This window comes from Diadema antillarum, unplaced genomic scaffold, assembly GCF_040938485.1.
Source record: "Diadema antillarum isolate AM-2024a unplaced genomic scaffold, OU_Dant_1.0 scf00000052, whole genome shotgun sequence".
Classification (NCBI taxonomy): domain Eukaryota; kingdom Metazoa; phylum Echinodermata; class Echinoidea; order Diadematoida; family Diadematidae; genus Diadema; species Diadema antillarum.
The window spans coordinates 1,351,124-1,378,379 of NW_027270941.1; the positions used below are offsets into that span (position 1 = coordinate 1,351,124).

The window sequence follows — 27,256 nt, forward strand, 5'->3', positions numbered from 1 at the left end:
GAAATGAAGAGACATTAATACCAACCATCCTTTGAACCAAAACATGCATAAAAATTGCTATTCTAGATTAATAGGCACAGTCATGTTGAAAGGTCCCAGCACAGACACACACAAAAGAAATAAGACAAAGAAAAAAAAAAAGTTACACAGATTCTTTGGATACTAACCAAGATGAACGTGTGGGAATTCTAACCTTGGGAAAATCATACTTCTTCCCCGGTTGAATTTCTAGGGAACTGCAACCAGATCCTAAGTTGTGTATTTGCCGAGAAACCTGTAGAATACATATGTTTTGTTTGTTTTCTTCTCTTTTTTATATACAATCCTGATTGTAGCAGCAAATCAAATTACAGGTCATATAACGCTTGACTCTGATTGGCTTACATCCAAGTTGTGATTTGGGGCTATGGCATTGCTCAAAACATCTTTATGGTTGTTGTTTCATTCAAAATCTACCAGGTTCTTACAAGCTAAAGTTCAACACACCTTTAAAGGTGGTACCTAGATTCAAATTCATTTCAGTCACCTGACCTATTCCATGCAATCTTAATGGTGTCTCATCCCATGCAGGCCCATCTAGATAGCAGCTAATTCTATCCAATTTCGTCTCCTACATTGAATCACATAATCAGACAACTAGTCATTCCTGATAAAGCACAGCTTGGGAAATTATATGCAATGACTATCCTATTGTATCCCGAAACAATGACTACAGTATTCTACGTGGTGCTCATCCCTAGGAGGGAAAAGAGTACAAGATGAAGAGATGAAAAAGAACAAAAAAAAGGTATGAACATGTCACTTGACTGTTATAATCCTATCAATTATTCACACATGATGTTGATGATTCATCATTAGATTTGGAATAATCATGCAGAAAAGAAGACCTTTTTTTTTACATGAATCAAATCTTCACTCCAATACCTTGTGTGGTTATCACAAACAGGTATAAAGGGAACGTATGCATATTTTAGTATATTCCCATGTACTCTTATCCTTGCTTTGAGGCACACTGCTCTAGTTTTTGCTTTTAAAAACATTTTCATGGCAAGCCCAAAGATTGAAGCATTTGATCACTACATGAGTGCAGAATTCCCAGTTTGAGCATAAAATTCAGATAAAGTATGTGTAACACTGTTATTCAGTTCACATATTCCTGTAGTTTAGAAAGCTTTTTTTATACTATCACAAGGGGAAGATATTTTTGTATTATTTATATGTCATTTATTATTATTCTCAAATACATTGCAAGAAAGTTCCAATTAACACTTTGGTAAGTAGTAGTCATGGCAATAATTGTTTTAGTAGTAGTAAAAATAGATGCAGCCGCAGTGGTAGTCAGTCTGTACAATCCTTAATGGTGCAATGTGTACATCATCCTGAACACCTGAACACAATTCAGTGCAGGTCGATACAATGGGAGCTTATAGAATCTCTTGGAAGAATTGGCTTTTGATGTTTGAACCCTTCCGTTACACTCTCATGGCCCTTATCTCTAGCATACAGAGCAATGAGGAAGTTTGAATGACTTAAAATACCACAACCACTATAATCATTCCTGTACCATCATATTCTAATCCAGTGGAGGGTATTTACATAGTACAGGAACCAATCTTTTGATGGATGTGGCAATTAATATTAGCACAAAAAACAGAAAAAAAAAATGCTCTACATCGTTGTTACACTAGGTCAAACGTAAAATGACTGTGAAAACTGTGAAAAGCCATCAGAAAGTTTTCGTCATAATGCGTATACCCAAGTAAGAGCATATCATGGGGGTATGCATATATGTACCTCGCACTTTCATAATGAAATCTATATATTTACATGATATATATATTCAACACATATAGGCCCTATATAACATCAGATAACTAATAAAGCTCTGACAATGTTCACAGTTCAGAAAGTTATTGTACATAGAGTATAAGTCTAGATGGTGTGATTTGCACACCCATTGTGCCTTATCGTATCAAATGTCCATCATCTACGTATTTCCGCAAGGTACTGGAGCATCAACACACTTAATTTCATGGAACTTCAGTCATACAAGTATCCACTTCAGATTACAGGACAGCCAATTATCAATCAAAAATTAATCACAAAGTTATTCACTGATAATTAAGCACACACACACATAAATAGTAAATCTGATAAACAGTGTAACAGTTAGCCACTACTACACTGTTGTGAGATCTAGATATTTGCAGCAAAACACTGCATGTTACTTACACCCTTTGGCACATAGCACATATCTTGCAATCTCAATCTCTACTCCATAAAATTGACAGTAGATATTTCAAACTGCCATTAAAGCTCCAATTACACTGTAGGTGAAGCACATTACAACTGCTTTGTTTATACATCATGATCATGACAATGGAAAACTTGATGTATGCTGAGATATCCAGCTAAGTTGCTATAAATTATTGGTATCATATCCACACTGAATCTCTATATAACAAAGCATAGGTTCACAAGGAAACTGACTGCAGTTTTTTATTAGTAAAATTATGAAAACAAACATGAGCGTGATTTCTTTAAAGAGAAACAGCATGTCTGTGTGTGTGTGGGTGTGTGGTATAAGTATATGTGTAAAGTGACAATAATCCCCTGTTCAGACACAAGCCAGTTTATACCAAAACTTGATAAAGAAACAACTATAGAGATTCCTTGTATGGCCAGGAGACCGTTCAGACCAAAGATATGATAGAGCACAGCGATTAATCTTGACCGTTCTGGAAAACGTGACATAGATGTGCATTTTTCCACGTACATGTAGTTACGGTCAAGACATCTCTGCTAGCTCACATTAAGCCCCACCCAGTTATACCGTTCTATGGTCACCATATATGGAAATGATGGAATGCTGATTCGTTATCGAGTTCTAGTTTGAAAAGATGCTCTGACCATTGCTTCGTTATACGTCCTTTCGTTATACGTTGTAATAGTCAGCATTCAGACGTATAAATTCATCTTATAGATATACCGTTTTGATATACACACAGCTGTAGCTACACTGTTTTAGTATAAATTTTTTGCATCTGAGCACCCTGTAGGAGTTAAAGGAAACTCACACCCAAACAGAAGTGTGGATTAAGTGAAAGCAGAAACATTAGTAGAATACATCAGTGAAAGTTTGAGAAAAATCAGACAATCAATGAAAAAGTTTTGAATTTGTAAAGTTTTGGTATTGGAACTGCTGGATGAGGAAATTACTTGAGTTTATGACATCATGTATTGACAATAATTAGAAAGAAAATATTTTTAAAAAAATTAATATGACTTCACTTTTCTAGCATAATAAAAAAGCATTTTACTAACTGCTTTCAAAAAGCAGGGCGAATGGTTACTATCCTTAACATAATGTCAGTATCAAGTTGATGGAATATGTAATTTTCATGAAAAAAAGATACATTTTTGTGGAATTCCCTTTATATATATATATATATATTTTTTTTTTTTTTTTTTACATTGTTGTCCACACATGGTGTCAGGAACTCTAGTAGTCTCTTCATCCAGCGGTTCCAACACCAAAACTTTAAAAATTCATAACTTTTGCATCGATTGTTTGCTTTTCCACAAACTTCCGCTGCTAATGTTGCTGCTTTCACTCAGTCCACATTTCTCTTTGGGTTTTGGTTTCCTTTAAGTGCACTTCCTCATAGAGTTACCATCTGAAACTCACATCTTTCTATGCTGCACAAGTACACAAAAGAGTACCACTGGTACATTGTGTGGTTGCATATTAAAGGGACTGTACAGTACTGGTTGAGGTAAGGGATTCATGTTTTGAACATTTCTAAGTGAGATAATGAGAAACCTCTTATGAAATATGAAAGAACATGTAATTTTAAAAAGGATTCAATGTTTATTTGATGAAAATTGGTTTTGAAATGGCTGAGATATCCAAAAAGTGATAATAATAAAAGGCAACATGCTACAACTTTATTAGGATCTCTTTGTTTCACCTTGTTTTTGGATATCTCAGCCATTTCAAAACCGATTTTCATCAAATAAACTTTTGATACCTTTTAGTATTGCATGCTCTTTGACATCTCATAGAGTGGTTTCTGAATATCTCGCAAAATGTTAAAAGCTATTAAAATCCTCACCTCGACCAGAACTGTACACACCCTTTAAAGGCATATGTGGTCACTACAGACAGGTTTGACTGTATCATACTCTTCTGCAGTGCCTCCTTCCTACACAAATGATTCAAGTGACAATTCTGAGCCTCTCAGGTCTAATTGCCTATGAGAACTCATGGATGAAATATCACTGTTCAAGCTTCGAAAGGGATATTGTCCATTCGTCCAGAAGGTGAAAACAGGGACGGGGGCAGCCATGACTTTGCAAGCATGTTGAAAATATGATAAACTAAGATTTGGCGTGAGTTGTTTGTTGCTAGCTGTAGCTGTTATAATGCTCATTACAGCATGCAGATGAATTCAAATGAAAGGGGGGGGGGAGTATTTAAGTGGGGTAATGAACAGGTATCAAAAACATTCTTCTGACCTGTGATGAAACTCATCATAATATGCTTCAATTGTCTTTTCTTTGAGCGTCTTTTCTGGTATTTCTTTGTCTGCGCACATGAGCAAGCATTAAGCATGCAGGTGGGTATGTAAAAAATAATAACCAAGCACAAATATTGATATGGTACAGAAGAATGGAAACACAGAAGTGAAACTTACAAAGCAGATTATGATATTTATCAATCCCACAATAACTTCCTTTGAAGGCAGATGGTTGTGTTTACAAATTATTGTGGCAATGGTGTTAAATCAGACTGTAATTTATCACACCACAATGTCATAACCAATCTGGTATAGCCATACCATAACATCAGAATCTGAATGATGACAGAATGTGGTAATTAATCATTTTGTATCCTAAGGGTCACAGAAAAATGCTGTGAGCATTATCAAAAAAGAAAGAAGAAATGTGAGAAAATTGAAGGATGATTTCCATACTTGTTTTTTCTTCAATCATTGAAATTGAACACTCACCATCCATCGTTTAATTGATTCATAAAAACATTGTCTCTTAATTAAGATTTCCATACCTAATTACCACATTGAAGGAGGTGACATAAACTATATATTTGAGACAAACATTTTTTGGCTAAATGCCAGATGAAGAGGAATTCCTCAAAAAAGGATGATTTGGGAAGGCTTGCTAACACCTGCTGTCTTTAAATGTGGTATGAAACCTTTAAAAATTATCTCAAACAACATTGCCAAGTTTTGCTGAATCTAACAATGGTCTAGAAACAAACATTAACTCAGATATGAAGATCGTTTTAGAAAACAAAAGTGGAGGTCACCAATAAATTCTAACAATACTTTGTAAAGGTTTATCTCTCACAGACACCTTTCATTGCGTTTTTGATTTTAAAAAGTGTGACGATTCTAAAATGCTTTTGTAATTATTTTTGTCTTCATGGCTAAGTTTACTTTAACAAACATTGTGCTCCAAACTTGGAAGACAGTACACAAAGTTTACATCATGATCAGAGTTCCAGGACGAGGTTTGGATTCTTTTCTCTGCTGGACAGCTAGATGCTTCGTTCCTGACGAAAGCACCAGCTGCGCTCACGTGTCTATTAATGGCAAGACTGCCTGCTGAGCTACCCACATCACCCTCTAGATACAGAGTTGATGCAGACAAAACGTTACAGGGGAAAAGCGTCGGCTGTCTCATTAAAGCTGTACAGCCAGCTCCGTTTTTTTTTTTTTTTTTCGGGAGGGGGGGGCGAGTTTACTAATGCAAGCTTAACACTGCTGAACAAGATACCTTTGCAAGCACTCTGAGCATACTATGTCAGTAGAATGTGTTCATTGAAAGCATTTCAAACTTCATCAGGCTCTACACTCTCTGACTGTTTAAAGGAACATGAGGCATCTGCTGAACAAAAATCCAGGGATTGTCTTGTGGATGCCTCCTTGGAGCTTACTCACAAAGTGATTTTTTTTTTTTTTTTTGGGGGGGGGGGGGGGGGGGGCAAGTTATCAGTATTTATGACCAGTGTATTCCTTCACACTCTTTCAGAATTTGAAGTATCATCTGTCCTAGACATAATGCAGACCTACAAACAGCAGTTTCTGGAACAATTGTACCATGGCGTTAAATATATGAGGCAGAAACTGGAATATTCCAGACTCTCTAAAAATGCCAAAAATTTGATCCCAAGAGAATGCACTACGAAGCTCAACAGGCTCCCATTACATTGCACAATGAGAACATCACATGAAATATTCCGTCTGCCAACATTTTTCAATGAAGTTCTCATCCATTACCACCCTTTACCTTTGAATGAAGAAAACATTGAGACAAAAAATGGAGTTAGGCCCATAGATATGTGATATAAAATGCACCATTTTCATGATCTGCTCTCATATATTATTGCTCTTATGGAGGAGCTGACTCTCTTGCATACCATTTCTTAGTTTTCATGAAAAGCATGTCTTGCACAATTAAGAACCATCCACACAAAATATCACAATTAAATGTACAGGGATGGGTATTAGTAATAAAGTTGTAAAGATACATATATATATGTACATGAATAAAAACACAATACACACACATGTATATACATGTGTGTGTGTGTATACATATATATATATATATATATACATTAGATAGATATATATAATACAGAAAGAGAAAAAGAGATGAAAATAGAGAGAGGCAAAGAGAAGATTACTATAGTATGTCAATACATGCATGCATGGATATTGATATTAAATATTGATTATATTTTATGTTAATACAAGTGAATGGGAAGAGATGGGTGACCTGATGCAGTATGAAAAAAGATAAGGTGCGTAGTGGGTCTTACGCCTGTAGCGGCTGATCCTGTGGCTGCGCCTGTGGCCCCGGGCTTTTTGCTGGGCCCGCTGAAACAGGCCCCGGGCGTTGCTGATGGACAGGACCACCTGGTCCTCGCTGGGAAGGTTGGGCAGGGACCGCGAGAGGCGGTACTCCCGGTAGCACTTGTTCTGCAGCAGCTTGTTCTGGCGGAGCGGGATGACCACGGGTGAGGTGGAGCCGACGCCCGTTGTCCCACCGGCAGCCCTCTTTGGCTGCTGGTGGTGGTGATGGTGTTGGTGGTGGTGGTGGTGGTTGTGGTGATGGTGATTATGGTCTTTGTGGTGGTAATGGTTGTTATGTTGGTTGTTGTGTTGCTGATGGAAGAACTTGTTCTGCTGCTCGTTGGTGCCCAGCAGGCTGGAGTCGGAGTGGTACTCTGTAATGGGTGAGGAGGTGAGTTTGTGGGGGTGGGGGGAGGGGGAAATAAGTGACAGAGGGGGAGGGGGGCTAGACGTGAGTTGCTTGTTGTTGTTGGCTTCTTTCTTTTTTAAGATACAGAGACACAAGACCAACTGTCCACATCTCATGCAGATCCATCATCCCCTGTCATGCAACATGCAGGCAAAAACATGTACAATATGTATGCAGCAAGAAGAAAATGGGCATGACATTTGAGGAAGCAGGCATTGGGAAGGCAAGCTTTGTATTAAGAAAAGAAAGAGGCATTAGTACAGAATATAACATGCATTTGCACTTTTGAGTGAACAGTTCACCAGCTTAAGATGAAAAGAAGCTATGAAAGAATTTCATCACATTAAGAAAGTTATTGCATTCCACGTAGCTCGTATACATTGCTGCCTGGCACATTTAATTTTCCTCTGTATCACAATTACACTAAATACATCAAAGTTTTTAGCACAGTAAACCCATCAATGTCAGAGCTGCAAGCATGAACTATGTGATGGGAAGGAAGTGAAAGAATGAAGTTAAAAATATAAGATGTTAGCATTCATTAAATCTTGCAAGCACTTACTCATGCACATAGATAGCAGGCTTAATGTGATTCTATGAACCTCTTTACATGCAGTTTTCAGTTTTTACAACTTGCTCATATAAATCCAAAATCATTTTTCCTTTTTCCCCCCACAGAAAACATATTTACAATCAGCATATTAATATCCACCAAGCATTCTTGTTTTAATGCGATGCATCTTTCTGCCATTCACTTGAAACACATCACCCAAAGAGTGCTTGCTCTCCAGTTTGGTTCTAAACAACATCTAAAACATGAAGCCCTGTGTGCAACTCAACCATAACCTCTCTGCTGAATATTCTCTTGCTTTCATATGTGCATGTACCTATTTGCACATAAAGGGTCCACGCATAAAGTTATCATTAATACACAAGCACAAACACGGCACACACACACTTCCTTGTCATTCTGAATCAGAGTACATTATCACACTGTCACCCAATAAGGAGAAATAATAAAAAGGGTGATTTTTTTTTGCATAAAGTTCAATCATAGCTTATTAATAAAGCTGACATCAATGATACTATAAAGATTTCAGATGCATAACTCACACTTCAACTTTGACACACACACACACACACAAAAATCTCAAAATAGCATCACTGAAAATAAGAAACAGCTCATTTATCAGTTTCAAATGATGCTATTCATCAGGTATGAAATGTACCTACAATGGGGATATAAGAAAGATCCTGATGTCCAGAAATATACTTCCTCATTGCAGCTTGCACACAGCCAATGATTTTTAACATGAATATACACAAATGTCTACCTGAACTACGCATGTCCAAAAGTTATTTTTGAAGGATATAAGGTTTACTATGCATCTGCAGTGTATAAACATGCAAGTGATCATTGCACAAACTTACATAAAATTGCTACATCAACACGAAGAACATGAAATCGCAGGTATGGCCTCTACTTACGGTACACAGTCAGATGAACTTCATTACAAAATCCACAAGACAGTATAAAGTTTTAGAAACTATCAGACCTCCTCTTGGATGAAAAATCAGGGGCACAAGGAACCAAGAATGACAAAAGGAGAATTCTACGCCCCACATCAGACATCAGAGTGATAAAAATCCTTGATGGCTTGGTACTTCAAACAGAACAGGACAAACAATTTTGGGAGATCGTCAACAACCAAAGACTGTTTGCACACGGACAAACACTGCAGTCTCCATACGTCACTTTACTGGTCACAAACATGTCTGTATCACACACACACGGAGTAACAGATAAACACACACAAATCCTTAATCCATTGATCCATCTGATGCTTAGAAGCTGCATTTGTAGAGATCTGCTGTTTCTCTCTTACACCGTTTCATACTGAATTCTGAAATTCCCATTGATATAATACACAGGCCACCAGGTTCCTGTATGGAACGGCTTAACACCAAACGAAATAACTCCTATCGCACTTCACACCATTACTTTTGCTCTTAACAAATGTACTACAGAGGATAATCACTTGTAAGTCAAATATCATGGAAGATGAAGTATGTGGCATGAAGAGGCAACATGTTGGACATCCACAGGGTCCTTCTATATGATGAGAAGGCATATAAGGATAACCTCTAAAACCTTGCTTATAGTGTGGGCAAGCCCACATAACAGAAAAAGCAATATGTTCAGACTAAATTAGACAGTAGAGGGACTTTCTTCCAGAAAGAACCCCCTAAAACCAATATGGTCTAACCCAGGAACAGGAGAGAGAGAGAGAGAGAGAGAGAGAAGAAGAAGAAGAAGAAGATGTGGTTAGTGGCCATGATGTCATTCACATCGTGTCACTGACTGAAGTAACATCACATGGTCTCTCCTCCTGCTTTATTCAGGTAAGAACAAAGAATTCTTATATGCTTTTAATTGTCATGATTTGTGGTGTTGATTAAGATTTTGAGAGATATTAAATGTATTATTAAGTGTTGTATGTGCTGCACGAATGCAACAATGAACTTGTGGAGAATTATCTCTGACTTGGATACTTGCTGTCACATGTAAGCAAGATGAAAGTTATAACCACTTGGGCAATGGCCTAAACGGCATCACGATAGATGAAGATGGTGTGATTACAAGTATGACTAGGATTATAGTAAAGATGAATGTATAATGTGACCCCTATTATCATGTGATATATGTAGGGTGAAAGTAGAATATGTGTGTGGAGTATGTGTAGAGAAAGTAGGTCCGAGTATGCAACAGGAGGGGATTACTTTTAGGTTGGTAACAGGACCCCTTAGGTTATTCATAGTCATGTGTGAACACACTCTGTCCTAGTGTTCCCTGTGTGAACAGAGTCGGAGTGGTTGCTATGTAGTTTAAGAGTCCGTGTAGAGCATTGTGTATAACATAGTTCAGAGCTAGATGTGAACTGGGGCTCCTCTCGTCCACCAATGAGGGTGGAGCCACCACGGACAGTTGTGGTTGGAGGAACGGTCTCGGCAGCATAGCTGGAAGATAAGACTAGTTTTGAAAATTCAGACCCCAATCTAGGGTTTTGGTTCATATTAGTCAGAGGGATCAAGTCTTTGCTAAATGGTTGTATTGGAGAATGAAGATTGCCAGTTGTAAAGAAGTTATGGTACAGTAGAAGTGAGTTGCAATACAATACAATATGGGCTGAATCAAAGACTAACCACTCCATCAACGAGGCAGTGTGGTTTCTTGGCCGGCTAGTTCAGAGGGACATGAAGTTCCACTGGCAGAGGGGCATATAAACAATGAATTACCACAAGTGAGGAACTCCTCTCCTCACTTGGGCTGGAAAGAATATATCCCTTGTAGTTTTATCGGTGGAAAATTGGGAAAACTCCTCGCCTCACTTGGGCAGGGGTAATATATTTCTCTTGTGGTTTCAGCAGTGGAAGAGTGAGAAACTCCTCTCCTCACTTGGGTCGGAGTAGAATATTTCTTTTATAGTTTTAGTAGTGGAAAAGAGAGAAGCTCCTCTCCTCACTTGGGCTGGAAAGAGATATTTTCTCTCTCTCATGTTAAAAAGGGAAAAGAGGAAACTTCTCTTGTCACTGTACCAGAATAGAGACTAGTGTAATAATGCTTGACCCAATGGAATACATGAATATAGTGAGAGTATACTGTACATGTTAGACAAATTGCAGAATGAATCCAGGACTATATATCATGTTTATGCATATGTGTTTTCCTCAAAGATTGGTTAGCAGTGGAATGACGGAGGAATATTACCAAGATAGAGAATTAATTAAAGCAACAACAATCTTCGGCTAAGTAAAATAATAAATGAGTTAAGCTCTGGGGTAACAGCTATTATTTATTGCAGTTTTTGTCCGGAAGTAGCTAATGGATGATAATGTAAATTGGAGAAAAAAACAATTTAATTTCTTAGAGACCAGCATTATGGTTACAGAAAACGGAGAATCACATATGGTTATTTTGTGTTTTGTTTGTGTTTAAGTTCAGACAAGTTAACATTTCTCTCACACAGGAAGGTAATTGGAAAGAAATTGTTGTGTAAAATTATCAATGTTAACAGCTTGGTAGTAGAAGACAGAAAGTGTATTGTGGAATGGATACATTGATAAATGTTTAAACTGTGATTATGTCATATTTTGGAAGAGCTTATTGAAGCTGATATGATAATAAAGTCATTCACATCGTGTCACTGACTGAAGTAACATCACATGGTCTCTCCTCCTGCTTTATTCAGTGTTGGTGATATTTCCCTCGGCGCCCGTGACCCTTGGCGGGTGCTACATTTCTGGAGGCACTGCCCGGATGATGCTGAGATGCGGGAGAAGTTTTAACAAATAACCTTCCCTGACTCATGCATCGCCGCTAAACCAGCGACAAGGCCCCTACAAGCACCCAGGCAGTTTGACAATTGAGCCGTATTGTACCTCCTACACTGGCTGAAGATGGCAGGATTCGAGCAGATGACAGACGAAGTCCTCCAGCTCTTAGCAGTAGGCACAGAGGAGCAACTACTGAAGGCGGCGGCAGAGCTCAAGCTGTCTGAGGATGAGGTGGAGAAGGCCAAGTCTAAAGGTCGACTGGGGCTGAAGCGAATGATCAGGCGCTTCCTCGATGGAGATGAACTGATGGATGCGGAGGATGGAGGTGAGTCAGAGTGGCGTAAGGTAGGTAAAGTGTTGGGATTGGGGGAGAAAGGTGAAGGTGGGCAGGTAGAGCAAGAGGACAAGAAGACCGTGGAGCTGCCAACCGTGCCAGTAACCCAACCAACGACCCAGCCACCGGCACAGCAGCAGACTAGTTGTGACCCACCACCCATCTCGAGAATGCCATCACAGCCATCACTACCGGCCACCTGGCGGAAGGAATTTCGAATATTAGGGCAGATAGGGGAACCGAGCCAGAGGGATAAGCTCTCCTTCGTGGCTCTTGCTAGGCAGATCAGCGGTGGACTGAGGAAGGGGTTCCCCGAAGAGGAGATCGTGGAAGCTGTGGTTCGGGCTGTTGTTCCAGGACTCCCCTTCCGAAGCTACCTGGAGGGACGCGGAGACATGAACCTCCCGATGCTTCGCCGTCTTCTGCGATCACACTTCAGGGAGAAGGATGCCACAGCACTATTCCAGGAGCTGTCAACCTCTGTACAATCCCCGAAGGAGACCCCCCACGACTTCGTGCTCCGGACTCTGGACCTCAAGCAAAAGGTCCTGTTTGCGTCAGAGGAATCCGGAGCTACCATCAGTTATGATGGGGTCCAGGTGCAGAGGATGGCACTGAGGGCAATCTCGACAGGGCTGCAGGACACCACCATCCAGCATGAACTGAGGCCAATCCTACATGATGGTACCCCTGACGAGGAGTTGCTAGAGGTACTCACCAAGGCTGTTGCTCATGAAAATGAGAGACAGTCGAAGCTGAGGCCTCGACATGCCAAAGTGGCGGCTGTGACTGAAACTGTAACTGAGCCGGACAACACCAAGAAAAAGAACACCCCAAAGCAAGAGAGGTTGGATCTACAGGAGCTGAGGAACAGCATCCAGGAAATCGTGAAGGCAGAACTGAGTGCCTTACAAGCCAATCAGTCCTATGGTAGATCAGCCAAGAGGGAGAGAGGGTGTGAGACATGCAGGAAGGCTGGAAAGGGAGAGTGCTGCACTCACTGCTACCGTTGTGGGAGTGGAGAACACTTCGCAAGGGGATGCAGGCAGCGAGCACAGAACTCCCCTCCGGGAAACGACGGGAGGTTACCCAGGAGGGACGAGCAGTAACCTCAAGGACACCAAAGTCCCAGCCTACATCCATAAATTCCATAGCAAGTAGAAACATAACCCCAAACCCTAGGACAAGAGCAAAAATGGCAAGGCTAGTTGGAAGGAAGTGTATGGTCACATGCAGTCTGAACAAAGTACCCGCAGATGTTTTGTGGGACACGGGTGCCCAGGTGTCGATCGTCTCCACAAAATGGCTGGACCGCTTTCTACCTACAGTAACAGTGTCACCCCTTTCAACTCTTCTAGAAGATGACAAGTCCCTTCAGGTTTCAGCAGCTAATGGAACCTCTATCTCGTTCAACGGGTGGGTGGAGCTCCAACTGACTGTTGTTAAGCCTGATCAGAGACCAGCCATTGCCATCCCTGTTCTTGTTACCACAGAAGACATCGAACACCCAATCATCGGATTCAACGTCATTGAGGAATTCCTCAAGAATGACTCTCCAAAACAGGCAAAGAAATATCTGCATGAGATGCTGCCACAGTCAAGGTGGGGTGCAGTGAATGCCTTGAACGCCCTCCTTCGGAAGCACGATGAGGACGAGCTGTGTCGAGTCAACACAGGAAGGCATACAATAATGATACCCCCTGGAACATGGAGAGAGGTAATATGCAATGTACACCTCAACCTGAATGCACCCACCACCCTACTCCTGGAACCTGTCCCTACCCATGAACTCCCAGAAGGCCTAACTGCAGAAGCTACTCCTGTAGAACTAACAGCGGGAAGCAGAGCAAAAGTGGCTGTCCCCGTCATCAATGACAGAAACTACCCTGTGTCCCTCCCACCATACACATGCCTGGGAAGACTAGCAACAGTCCGCACGGTGCTACCAGGGGAGCTATTGCTAGAGAGTACCGCACCCAAGACACAGAACAGCACAGTGGGAGGAGTGTCAGCCAATACTCAAAATCCTCCAACCAGGGCTCCGCCAGTGGACCTGTCCCACTTAGATGAGGGACAGCGACAAAAGGCAGAGGCCATGTTGATGGAGGAGAGTGATGCTTTCGTCAAGGACGAGCAAGACATGGGATGTATCCCTACCCTGCAGTTACGACTCACCCTTAATGACCAGACGCCAGTGCAAAAGACCTACATGGCTGTCCCCCCACCCTTGATGAAAGAAGTACGGGAATACTTGCGTGACCTGATAAGCCGAGGTTGGATCGCCAAGTCCAAGTCCGCGTACTCATCCCCAATCGTGTGTGTGCGGAAGAAGGACGGGACGCTACGGTTGTGTGTCGACTACCGTCAGCTCAATCAAAGGACAGTAAGCGACAGGCAACCAATCCCCCGGATTCAGGACACCCTCGACACCTTGGGAGGCAACAACTGGTTTTCCACCCTCGACCAGGGGAAGGCCTATCATCAAGGGTTTATGGATGAAGCCAGCCGACCCCTGACGGCCTTCATCACTCCCTGGGGTCTTTACGAATGGGTGAGGATCCCATTTGGGCTGAAGAACGCCCCTGCAGCCTTCCAAAGGTGCATGGAAGCGTGCTTGGAAGGCCTCAACAACGAGATATGCGTTACTTACCTTGATGATATCTTGGTCTACAGTGACACATTTGATGAACATGTCTCTCGCCTAAGAAGAGTGTTACAGACAGCAAGGAAACATGGGATGAAACTGCGACCAACGAAATGCCATCTCTTCAAGCGGGAGGTGAATTACCTGGGACGCATCGTCTCTGCAGATGGCCACAAGCCGAATCCAAGTGACATTGCCGCAGTGCTCTCCCTCAAGGAGAAGGAACCAGCTACAGTCGGGGATGTGAGGAAAGTCATGGGACTGCTCGGCTACTACCGGCGATACATACCAGACTTTTCCAAGGTGGCCAAACCGATGTATGATCTGCTTTCTGTCACGGCAAAGGACACAACCAACAAGACGTCGAAAGGACAATCAAGAGGGACCAAGAAGAATGCCCAAGCCCCATCTCGGACTCCAGTCAAATGGACAAGACTCCACCAAGAGCGACTGGAGACGCTCATTGACCACCTGACTAGACCACCAATCATGGCTTTCCCCAATTTCGAGCAGCCGTTCGTCCTCCATACAGATGCATCGAATGATGGCTTAGGAGCTGTGTTGTACCAACGACAAGGGGGAAAACTACGGGTGATCGCCTACGCATCTCGGACTCTGACTCCAGCGGAACGAAATTACCATCTGCATTCCGGCAAGTTGGAGTTTCTGGCACTAAAGTGGTCGATCTGCGACAAGTTTCGGGACTACCTGTATTATGCACCCTCCTTCACAGTCTACACAGACAACAACCCGTTGACATACATACTCTCCACAGCCAAGCTGAATGCGACAAGCCAGCGTTGGGTTGCGGAACTTGCCGACTTCAACTTCCAAATCAGATACCGACCCGGACGGACCAATGCTGATGCTGACACACTGTCGAGAATCCCCCTAGACATGGAAGACTACGTAAGAGACTGTACCGAGGAGGCTCCATCAGGAGTCGTTTGTGCTGCAGTCTCACAGCTACATTCAACCCAAACCCCGCAATTGCCACTTGTCATGAGTCTCACTGCCAACCTGAGCAATGGAGACACGGAACAAGACGTGACGACGCCTATCCAAGAGGTCAGCAAGACAGAGTTGGCCAAAGCTCAACACGAAGACCCCCTCCTTGGAAAAACTGTGAAGATGAAGCAGCAGAGAGAATCTCCTAAGGCGGCCTGCTGGAGGAAAGCACCCAAGGAGATGAGAGCATTGTTCCGGGAGTGGAAGAGGTTGGAGTTGGGAGAGGATGGCATCCTCTACCGAACTACGCCCACAAGACGGCAAGTGGTCCTACCTGCCCAATATCATAGGCGCGTTCTTCACGATCTTCATGTCGAAATGGGTCACCTAGGTGTTGAACGGGTGATGGATTTGGCAAGGCAGCGATTCTATTGGCCCAATATGCAGGGAACCGTGGAGCACTTCATCCATCATGAGTGTAGCTGTCTTGTTCAACGGAAACCGAATCGTCCCCAAAAGGCCCCAATGATCCCAATAATCACGTCAGAACCCCTGGAACTCATCTCCATTGACTTCCTGCATCTGGAGACCAGCAAGGGAGGTTTTGAGTACATCCTGGTGGTAGTTGACCACTTCACCAGGTACGCTCAAGCCTACCCTACCAGGAACAAGGCAGGGCAGACAGTCGCAGATAGGATTTTTAATGACTTCGTGCTGAGGTTTGGGTTCCCCCGCCGGATTCTCCACGACCAAGGGGGAGAGTTTGAGAATAAGCTGTTCCGCCGGCTTCAGCAGCTCTCTGGAGTTCGAAACGCCAGGACCACTCCCTATCACCCCGAGGGAAATGGCAAAGCAGAACGCTTTAACAGGACTCTCCTGTCAATGCTCAGAACACTGACGGCAGAAGCAAAAGCCAACTGGAAGGAGCATCTAAATAAGGTAGTGCATGCCTATAATGCCACAAAGAATGAGGCCACAGGCTATGCTCCCGCCTACCTAATGTTTGGACGGACTCCGAGGCTTCCCATTGACCTTGCGTTTGGACTGGATACCGAGATCCCATCTGGAGGCGACCACAAGGCCTACGCCCAACGATGGAAAGGAGCGATGCAGGAGGCTTACACCTTGGCCAAGCAGACATCCCAAGTAAAGGCTGACCAGTCAAGGAGACACAGGGACAGAGCCCTGCACCCTCTCCCGCTTGAAGAGGGAGACCGGGTGTTGGTGAGGAATCTCACTCCACAGTCTGGACCTTCAAAATTACGCTCATACTGGGAAAAGGACGTCCATGTGGTCAACCACCGGCTGTCACCTGAGATCCCAGTATATGAAGTCCGCCCAGAGAAGGGCCAAGGCCGCGTACGTGTACTGCATCGCAACCTGCTGTTGCCCTGTGACCACTTGGAATCTCAAGTACCAAATGACCAGCGTGATAACCGACATGTTACTCCGAACCGGAACCCCCAACCACCCATCCCACGCTTTGAAAGACAGGAAGAAAGCGACTCGGAAGAGGAAGAAGTCACATGGATCCCAGAATATGGTAATGGTGCTACTCCAGCGGTACCAGGGACAGCCCCAGACGCCCAAAACAGTCACCTGGATGCTCAACCACCTCGGTCACCTATAGGTCATCCTCCTTCTGCCCTACCTGAAGAACCAACATCAGATCATCAGATACAATTGCCTGATGACACACAAGCGAGACTACACGACCAACCACACACACTTCAACCGCCGGTACCACTGCCTGTTCATTTGCCACCACCTTCTCCTCCCCCCATACAACCATTACTACCGCCCCCTCTGACTCCCTCAGTAATTCAGCCAATCTATGAATGTCCTGATTCCTCCCCTACAAGTGTAGAGCCACCGGCCCGACGCAACCCACCTAGGTCCCGACGTCCACCACCAGTCCTGACGTACTCTCAGCTGGGGAATCCGCAACAATGGCCGACTGGTACATCACTCAACGCTCTGTACATGCCAGCGGTGCCTGAGGGATGGGTCGACAGAAACCAGCCGCCACCGCTCAACCCGTATGCTGTGCCATATGTACCATGGGGAGTATATCCGTATCAGCCGCCATGCCCAGGACTGCAGAACGCTTCTCTCTGGGGTCAGCAGAATGAACAACCGAGACCATCATCTGAAAACTCTGCGAATTAGTGATTTAATCTGAGAATTTGTCGTTCATAATGTAAATCTTGGAGAAGAGGTGCAAAGAATACGAGAGTTCCAACACTAGGTGTATAAAATTTGGCACAAATGGAATCACCTTACTACATAGGATTTTTGGAAATGTGGTGAAGATGACAGAGTAAGAGTAGAAAATGAAGAGGCCACATTTGTTGAATTGCAAAAGGTATTGAGACCTTGCTAATGGATGTCTATGTCCGGATGGAATAAATCCACACAAGTTAATAGGGATGGCCACTCTTTTAACTTGAGCTATGTAACAGGGGACCCCTTTGGTAGCTAGACATCGTGATGCAGTTCTTGTAAGTAAGTATGTAGGCGTTTGGAGCCCATGCGAGAGTGAAAATGATTTAATTGACGAGTGAAATGTTATATGACATGTTTGTAGAGTATGTTTTGAAGGTATACACAAGCCTTCAAATTTGGGGGGAGAGTGTGGGCAAGCCCACATAACAGAAAAAGCAATATGTTCAGACTAAATTAGACAGTAGAGGGACTTTCTTCCAGAAAGAACCCCCTAAAACCAATATGGTCTAACCCAGGAACAGGAGAGAGAGAGAGAGAGAGAGAGAGAAGAAGAAGAAGAAGAAGATGTGGTTAGTGGCCATGATGTCATTCACATCGTGTCACTGACTGAAGTAACATCACATGGTCTCTCCTCCTGCTTTATTCAGGTAAGAACAAAGAATTCTTATATGCTTTTAATTGTCATGATTTGTGGTGTTGATTAAGATTTTGAGAGATATTAAATGTATTATTAAGTGTTGTATGTGCTGCACGAATGCAACAATGAACTTGTGGAGAATTATCTCTGACTTGGATACTTGCTGTCACATGTAAGCAAGATGAAAGTTATAACCACTTGGGCAATGGCCTAAACGGCATCACGATAGATGAAGATGGTGTGATTACAAGTATGACTAGGATTATAGTAAAGATGAATGTATAATGTGACCCCTATTATCATGTGATATATGTAGGGTGAAAGTAGAATATGTGTGTGGAGTATGTGTAGAGAAAGTAGGTCCGAGTATGCAACAGGAGGGGATTACTTTTAGGTTGGTAACAGGACCCCTTAGGTTATTCATAGTCATGTGTGAACACACTCTGTCCTAGTGTTCCCTGTGTGAACAGAGTCGGAGTGGTTGCTATGTAGTTTAAGAGTCCGTGTAGAGCATTGTGTATAACATAGTTCAGAGCTAGATGTGAACTGGGGCTCCTCTCGTCCACCAATGAGGGTGGAGCCACCACGGACAGTTGTGGTTGGAGGAACGGTCTCGGCAGCATAGCTGGAAGATAAGACTAGTTTTGAAAATTCAGACCCCAATCTAGGGTTTTGGTTCATATTAGTCAGAGGGATCAAGTCTTTGCTAAATGGTTGTATTGGAGAATGAAGATTGCCAGTTGTAAAGAAGTTATGGTACAGTAGAAGTGAGTTGCAATACAATACAATATGGGCTGAATCAAAGACTAACCACTCCATCAACGAGGCAGTGTGGTTTCTTGGCCGGCTAGTTCAGAGGGACATGAAGTTCCACTGGCAGAGGGGCATATAAACAATGAATTACCACAAGTGAGGAACTCCTCTCCTCACTTGGGCTGGAAAGAATATATCCCTTGTAGTTTTATCGGTGGAAAATTGGGAAAACTCCTCGCCTCACTTGGGCAGGGGTAATATATTTCTCTTGTGGTTTCAGCAGTGGAAGAGTGAGAAACTCCTCTCCTCACTTGGGTCGGAGTAGAATATTTCTTTTATAGTTTTAGTAGTGGAAAAGAGAGAAGCTCCTCTCCTCACTTGGGCTGGAAAGAGATATTTTCTCTCTCTCATGTTAAAAAGGGAAAAGAGGAAACTTCTCTTGTCACTGTACCAGAATAGAGACTAGTGTAATAATGCTTGACCCAATGGAATACATGAATATAGTGAGAGTATACTGTACATGTTAGACAAATTGCAGAATGAATCCAGGACTATATATCATGTTTATGCATATGTGTTTTCCTCAAAGATTGGTTAGCAGTGGAATGACGGAGGAATATTACCAAGATAGAGAATTAATTAAAGCAACAACAATCTTCGGCTAAGTAAAATAATAAATGAGTTAAGCTCTGGGGTAACAGCTATTATTTATTGCAGTTTTTGTCCGGAAGTAGCTAATGGATGATAATGTAAATTGGAGAAAAAAACAATTTAATTTCTTAGAGACCAGCATTATGGTTACAGAAAACGGAGAATCACATATGGTTAGTTTGTGTTTTGTTTGTGTTTAAGTTCAGACAAGTTAACATTTCTCTCACACAGGAAGGTAATTGGAAAGAAATTGTTGTGTAAAATTATCAATGTTAACAGCTTGGTAGTAGAAGACAGAAAGTGTATTGTGGAATGGATACATTGATAAATGTTTAAACTGTGATTATGTCATATTTTGGAAGAGCTTATTGAAGCTGATATGATAATAAAGTCATTCACATCGTGTCACTGACTGAAGTAACATCACATGGTCTCTCCTCCTGCTTTATTCAGTGTTGGTGATATTTCCCTCGGCGCCCGTGACCCTTGGCGGGTGCTACAATAGACATATCACTTAGCATAAGAAGGAGAGAAAGCAACCTCTACTGTTGAGGCACCTTTTTCTTTCAAAGAAGGCACCCACATGAGTGTTGAATAGTCCCCATATTGCCTTCTTGTCCTGAACGAGGTGCTTGGGCAAGTTTTAACAAGTTGCTTTCTTGTCTTGAACAAGGCACTTGGGCAAGTTCCAACAGGTTGCCTCCTTGTCCTGAACAAGATGTTTGGGCAAGTTTTAACAAGGTGCCTTCTTGTCTTGAACAAGGTGCTTGGACATATTTCAGAGAAGGTGCCTTCTCATCTTCTGATCCTCCTAAACAAGGCACCTTGGTCAGTTTTATCAAGTCATTTCCTCTCCTTCTCATCTTTGAGAAAGTCATCTTAGAAAAGTGAGTAGGTGAGTTTGGAGAAGTTTTCTAACTTCTCTTCTTTTCATACTAAACAGGATATGAAGGTGAGTTTGAATAAAGTTACCTTTTGACAAGTCACCTTCTCGCTATTTTGTCCCAAATAGATCCAGGCGTCAAGACAAATTACAAGTTCCCTAATCGCTTCACATCTAAACTTCCATTAAAAAAGATCAATCTAAAAAAAGAAGCTTTTATCACATCTACTGTGATTGCAAATTACAAGAAGACAAAAACATCTGGTTTAACATACTATGTGCAGACTCTCTTGATTGAACTTCATATGGTATTTTTTTTCCAATTTCACTGCTACGTTTACCACAATCTAACTCTTTCTAGGGGCATATACCTTTGTGTTTTTATCTGATCTGCTCCACAATGTTTAATAGGCAAAATAGAATACACTATCTGTACTATAGGAACAAAAATCACAGCAGGGTAATGTTTGTGAATATTGGGGAGATATCATTTTAGATGCAGAAATACTCAAAAAATTACAAAGATTGAAATTGGTCCATGCAGGACCAATGCCAAATATCACATTTCACCAGAATATACATTCTAGGGGAGAGAGATGTGTGTATGTGTGTATGTGTGTATCTTATCTTCTGCAAAATCAACTTCTTCCAGAACTATTTTACATAATGCTACCACCATATTAAGTTGGTGGAATAGCAGATCACTCCCATACTGTGAATTGAAAAAACAAAACAAAAAACAAAGCTACGAAATTATTCAATATTTGATGGCAGAGTGATACGTGCACATCTAAAAACCACAGCGCTTGGTATGTTAGCACCTTATCAAGGAATTAATTCTATGTATAAATAAGGAAAGCCTTGGCACTAGATACACAGAAACTTGAGGAAAAACCAGACTGTACAAGGTGTCCCGTGTCTAGAATTTCTCCATGTCTAGCATTTATCCAGGGCACTAGAAAGTGAAACTACTTGAGACGCAGCATTTTCTTTAACTACAAACATACGTTTCCCTTCCACACTGTGGATACAGGGAGCACTGATTGTGATATTAGCATCTGATGATGTCAGTTTCATGGATAAGGTACGTGTAAACAGGATGCTAACAGGTAAATAGCTAATGATTGATCCAGCAACTGAAATCTATACTATGCCTTTAGTGGGAGAAGCGACCACACTGGGAAAACTATTTTGAATGAAAGCAGCAAGCAAGGGCATCACATAATATGTGAAACTGCGACAACACACATTTCCCATAGAAGCTTACCTGAGTATACTCGGGACTCGTCCTCAATGGGTTAATATCACAAATCTATACAGGTGGCTTTTGATTAACATCTATCAAAGTCATCTAACACAGTGTTCCATAGCCATTTTGGCCACAAGAATGTGTAGATGACTCCATATATCAATTTTTGGCTATGAATGCAATGTAAATCTTTCGCATGAATTCGCAATTCTCACAATGAAGAATGAGATGTATCATGACTCTCTACTCACTTTGCAGGACTACTAGTATGTTCAGGACATAAACACCCCTACAACCCTTACAAAAATGGTATTTTCCTTCACATACAAAATATACATACAGTATATGTGTATACAGCCATCCCAACCAATAAGGCTGAGGAAGAGATTAATGTTGAAACTAGTGTAATAAAAAAAAATGCCTCCTGCAAAATCCTTCATCACAATTTTTCACACCTGTGATATACAATATACCAAAGATGACAAAATCCAACAGTACATTTTTCATTATTATACCGCTACAGTATATGTATAAGTATGTGAGTGTGGAGATAAGGAAGGGGACAAAGAGCCAGAAAAAAAGAGATAGATATATCTATATAAAAGACAAATATATAGAGAGATAATCAGGGAGGAAATAGATAAGGTATCTGATGTAAATTGTATTCCAATCACATGCCATTTCAGGTGGATTTACTGATAGATGAAGCTTCTTTCTTTTCCTGATTCCACTCGAATATTGGCTTATGTGAAGCTTTGGTCTCGCTTCTTTGATTTGAAGCTTTGGTCTCGCTTCTTTGATTTAATTCTTTAAAAGAGAATGGAGAACCCCAATGCTGCTTTATGGTAAGAAGGAAAAGACATCCATATATATATCACAGCGCAAATCATTCTGGCATAGGTAAGTGCATATTGGCATGGTTCACTGTGAAGTTCTAAAATCCAACCTTTGGAATGCCTCTGGAATGGCTAGAACAAACATATTCCAAGAGAAATTAGGGTTAATATACATACAGTATGTGCAAACAAACACTTGGATGAACCTTTCTATATTAATACAGTCAGCAGACTGGTAAGATATATACTTTTGAGTGCACTAGAACACTACACAGTAGCTATCTTTCTAGATAGGTGTAGGAGATATTCACTCTGAATCCTAAATTGCATTTCAGCAGTTCACAAAATGAAGGGAGATAACACTGCATTTTAGCCGAAGGCATAAACCTATCAAGTTCTGAGGAGACTTTGCTGCGGAAAGCTAATCAGCTTGTCTTCATAACTGTAAATCCAGAAATGTTCGCATGCACGGAACTTGCACAAATTTCACAAAGACCCAAGACTCGTGAAAGTAAGACAAAAATTGTCAAAACAATGCATTGAATGCAAGTGCCAATTCCTGAAAGATTTATCCTGCGTAAAAGGCAGTTGGCTTCAATTCACGAAATAATCGTCCTGCGAAAAAGGCCATTGGTTCCAGTTCAAGAAAGTAGTTTCATGCAGCGAATGTTTCAGGTTTTACAGAATATAAGCACCTTGGCACTCACTAATACGATTAGAGAAAGATTAGATGGGACAGGTTGTTTAAAATTCATGTTTAAAATTCATGATATCTGTACAATATCAAAAAGAAATTTACGTTAAGTTTGGAGAGAAACAGGAACTTTAATCCTCTGAAATTTGTTGCAAAATTAAGACATACTTTTTAACCCAGGCAACTAAGAAGTTTTCGACAAGGTGAAAATTCTGCAACCAAACAAATGATACATAATATATAATAAAGGGCTCAAATGGGGAGACTTTCTGCTCTACTTTAGAATACATTGACAATCAATAATAAAAAATTATTTAAAAAAAAAGATACAGCACTATACCAAAGAAGTCTGATCTCTGAGAATTAGTGGCATAAATTCTTCTGATTTTTTTTTTTCGAACTGGAGATGGATGTGAAAATTTTGCCCATATCACTGCAATGCTGCTTTGAGCTTAGAGCATTTCTCTACTTTGGATGACTCTACTTGCTCACTCCAACCTACTGCTGTTTTAATACTAGCACTGGATTCACTGTATCACTTTGCTGTATCTTTTCAAAATCCTGCCCCAAAAAAGGCTGTCCTTCCTAATCCTATCAAAATGAGCATCAACAGCACGGGTCATTTCCATTCATGTAAGCTTAACTTCTGTTCATCAGTGTTTATCCATATTCGTCATATGTGAAACTATGTTCTCACTACATAGCAAATTGACAGAAGACTCACATTAATTGAATATTTTCACATTCAGAATGTTCACTTGTCAAACAGAGGCAGCTACTCGGACATCTACTCAATCTACTTCTGGCTAGATTACAGCACAAATAGGCACTAGTCTTTTGCATAATTTGAGTAAAAAAATTGATGTGTTGAATCTGTGTCAGTTTTGCTGTCCACAACTACCACATCATCTTTCCACGATGAGAACAATCACAAAATGACAAGAGCCTGGAAGAGCTAATGAGCAGAGAAACAGAGAGATAGAGAGTAAGATAATGAGAAAAAGTTTAAAGATCAAGTTCAAGGGAGGAGAATACTCTTTGATGGAGAGAAAATTTAAACCTGCAAAAACACTGCTGGCGGATTTTGAAATGATGCACCACTCTCAAATCGACTTTGAATAATTCAGCTATAACTTAATATCTAAAAAAGAAGAAGAAGAAGAGGACAATGCAAAATAAAGTGGAACGACTTTACCTTCATCATCATCATCATCATCATCATCGTTACGCTCATCATGCTCTAGCTGCTTTTCAACTTTGCTCACAGCGTAAGCTCCGTTGTGCCCCGGCCACAACATCCTGAAAATGTTCCTCTGACCGGTTGCTAGCGAGAAAACATCCACAAGCCTTGATTACTTATTTTCTCTGTGAGAAGTGAGACACCGTGAGCTCACAGCAGGCAGGCAGAGAGTAGAGATCCTACGACATCCCCTCGAGAAAGGATCATCTGATCAGTGGGGCACAGACGACTAATATAAACTGAGACGATACTAGTGTGTACTTTAAAGGATATGTGTGCACACAACTACTTCTCACATCACATCATATCACGTTGCATTCCAATGCAAACAAAACAAAAAAGCTTGGCAAGAGGTTGACTGACTGCTCTCGAAGTCCAGCTCTCTCTAATAAGTGGTCATAAATGTGCGACACAGAACTATGTACTCAGTACGCACATGATCCAGCATTGCGACCGCAAGGGGGAAACTAAAAGGACCATGGTTGAGTGCACATCACAGACGAATAACCCCAGTCATTGTGTATTTGCACCATTGTCACATACTTCAGAAAGGCAATTACCCTTCCCCCCCCCCCCCCCCGCAAAATTTCAGGGGATTTTTCCATTCGACATGTAGAAATAGCTACAACCAATGATGTCAGATATGTACAGTGTAAATAGGCAGGGATAAAGGTTATCAAATATGGATAGAACCACGGATGTCGGCTCTTGCTCTTTATCTTGATATATAGTCCACACGAAGAAATCATTTTAATTACTGCTCCAGTTAATAATGACAGAATATTAATTCCAAAGGTTGAAATCAACAACCAATCAAGGAGCCATTGTATTCCCAGAAGTATGTATCTTCACATATCTTCATCTTTTATAGCAGAAAACTTTTTTTAAAAGTTTAAGCAGACATTGTGTGAAGTATGGGAAATGAAAAGAATGACAACATTGAAGAATGCTATAACTGCCTTACTAGAACATTCTTTTTAATAAAATTGACTGTTTCTATGAGTCTCACAAGTGCAGATCTGCACAACCCAACAAGGACATTTGCTCTCTACCACCAAAATATATTTTGTATATTTGTATTTTCCCTCCAACAATGTAAAATACAATAAAGACAAGAAAAATTATGCTTGAAAGATATATGTGACATATCTTTTAATAGTTCTCCCCCTAAAACATTTTTAAATGCAAAGTCTCCTTTTAATATCACTTTTTCTCCAAAAAAAATGAGCTTTTGGTAATGAACCATTTAACCAAAAGTACAGTTGAACCTCTCGTATCCGGACAAGTCGGGACCGGGGCTCATCTGGATAAGGGATTTGGCCGGATACGGGAGACTCATTGCTTGATACATGTACATGTACATACACATGTACTGATGTAGCCCATTGTAGTACCACATGTAGTAATGTGTATACTGCAACCTTCACGGCGAGATTGCGTCCGTATAATAGAGAGATCCGGATAAAGGGAGGCCGGATAATAGAGGCTCAACTGTACTCAAATCTATTCTATAAAAAAAAATCTCCTTGAAGACCCAATATTAGTGAGCTATTCATGTCACCCCATTCTTACTGAGTATATCATATATCAGTAATTGGAATACAGACTACCAATGTATTATTGGCTGCTTGCTTGGCCATGTTTGGGTGTTGTTGTTTGTTTGTTTTTTCCTCAAGGTTGTGATCAATTTCAATATCCTAGTGAAATTGTCTCATTACAGTAGAAGAAACCCTACACTATCCAGTCTACTTTACCAATACATGCACATACCTCAAAGATCTCTGTGCCAACTAATTATTCCCAGTGACGCCGATGAGATGAGCCCGCGGAAGGAAGGTATACCGGTATTCTGAACAAAGCTTTCTAAATTATAGCAGGTGTACAAAACTGACATCTCAACACTGGCAGAAAGGAATGAATAATGTCATTTTCACTCAATATAGCACATTTTCATTTGGTTGCTTCTTGTTTACAGTGGCATCAGTTCAAGCACATGCCTGTTCACTCACATGCACACAAGCACATGAACACTCAGATACACACACACACACACACACACACACACACACACACACACACACACACACACACACACATATATACACACACAAAAGGGGAAATTCTGACATCTTCAAGACCCATTATGTCACACCCAAATATAGGAAATCCCCTTTTGTATACGCAGCCTTTTTTGTTGGTGTATTCAAAGCACTGGGACATAATGGCTGTATTGATTGAAAGACTGTGTAAAGAAAAGGTCAGCCCATGCATTTCTTTGTTATCTGTGTGTGCATGTGTGCCTAGTCTACCTTCCCAAACTTTTTGTGTATATCAGTACCACATCAGGCAATGACAAAGGATTTTGCCTATGCACAAGACAACGATATATCATACAAACTGCAGCGTGCTTTCAAAGGTTGTGCAGAACCTGAGTAGTCATGCTCAACAGAGGTATTTTTCTTTTCCACTTGAGAGGAGCTCGAACCTTTGAGTCTAGAACAGAGACTATTACCATCACAATTGTTCAGAAGGGACT

At 41.3% G+C, this 27,256-nt stretch overlaps 2 protein-coding genes across 2 annotated transcripts in view; both read right to left on the reverse strand.

Moving 5' to 3' along the window:
• The window catches only part of LOC139715630 (FYVE, RhoGEF and PH domain-containing protein 2-like), a gene marked incomplete at its 5' end in the record, with an annotated part of 100,608 nt that overhangs the window by 57,584 nt on the left and 15,768 nt on the right, over nt 1-27,256 (reverse strand). The gene's annotated exons all lie outside the window — the stretch shown is intronic.
• Nucleotides 731-25,289, reverse strand: LOC139715608 (uncharacterized). The gene is made up of 4 exons (XM_071627169.1): nt 24,676-25,289; nt 6,848-7,255; nt 5,509-5,648; nt 731-736 (listed from the first exon to the last, which is right to left on the reverse strand). Exons 1-4 carry the CDS (start codon nt 24,776-24,778, stop codon nt 731-733), a joined length of 657 nt encoding a protein of 218 aa, XP_071483270.1. The 5' UTR covers nt 24,779-25,289.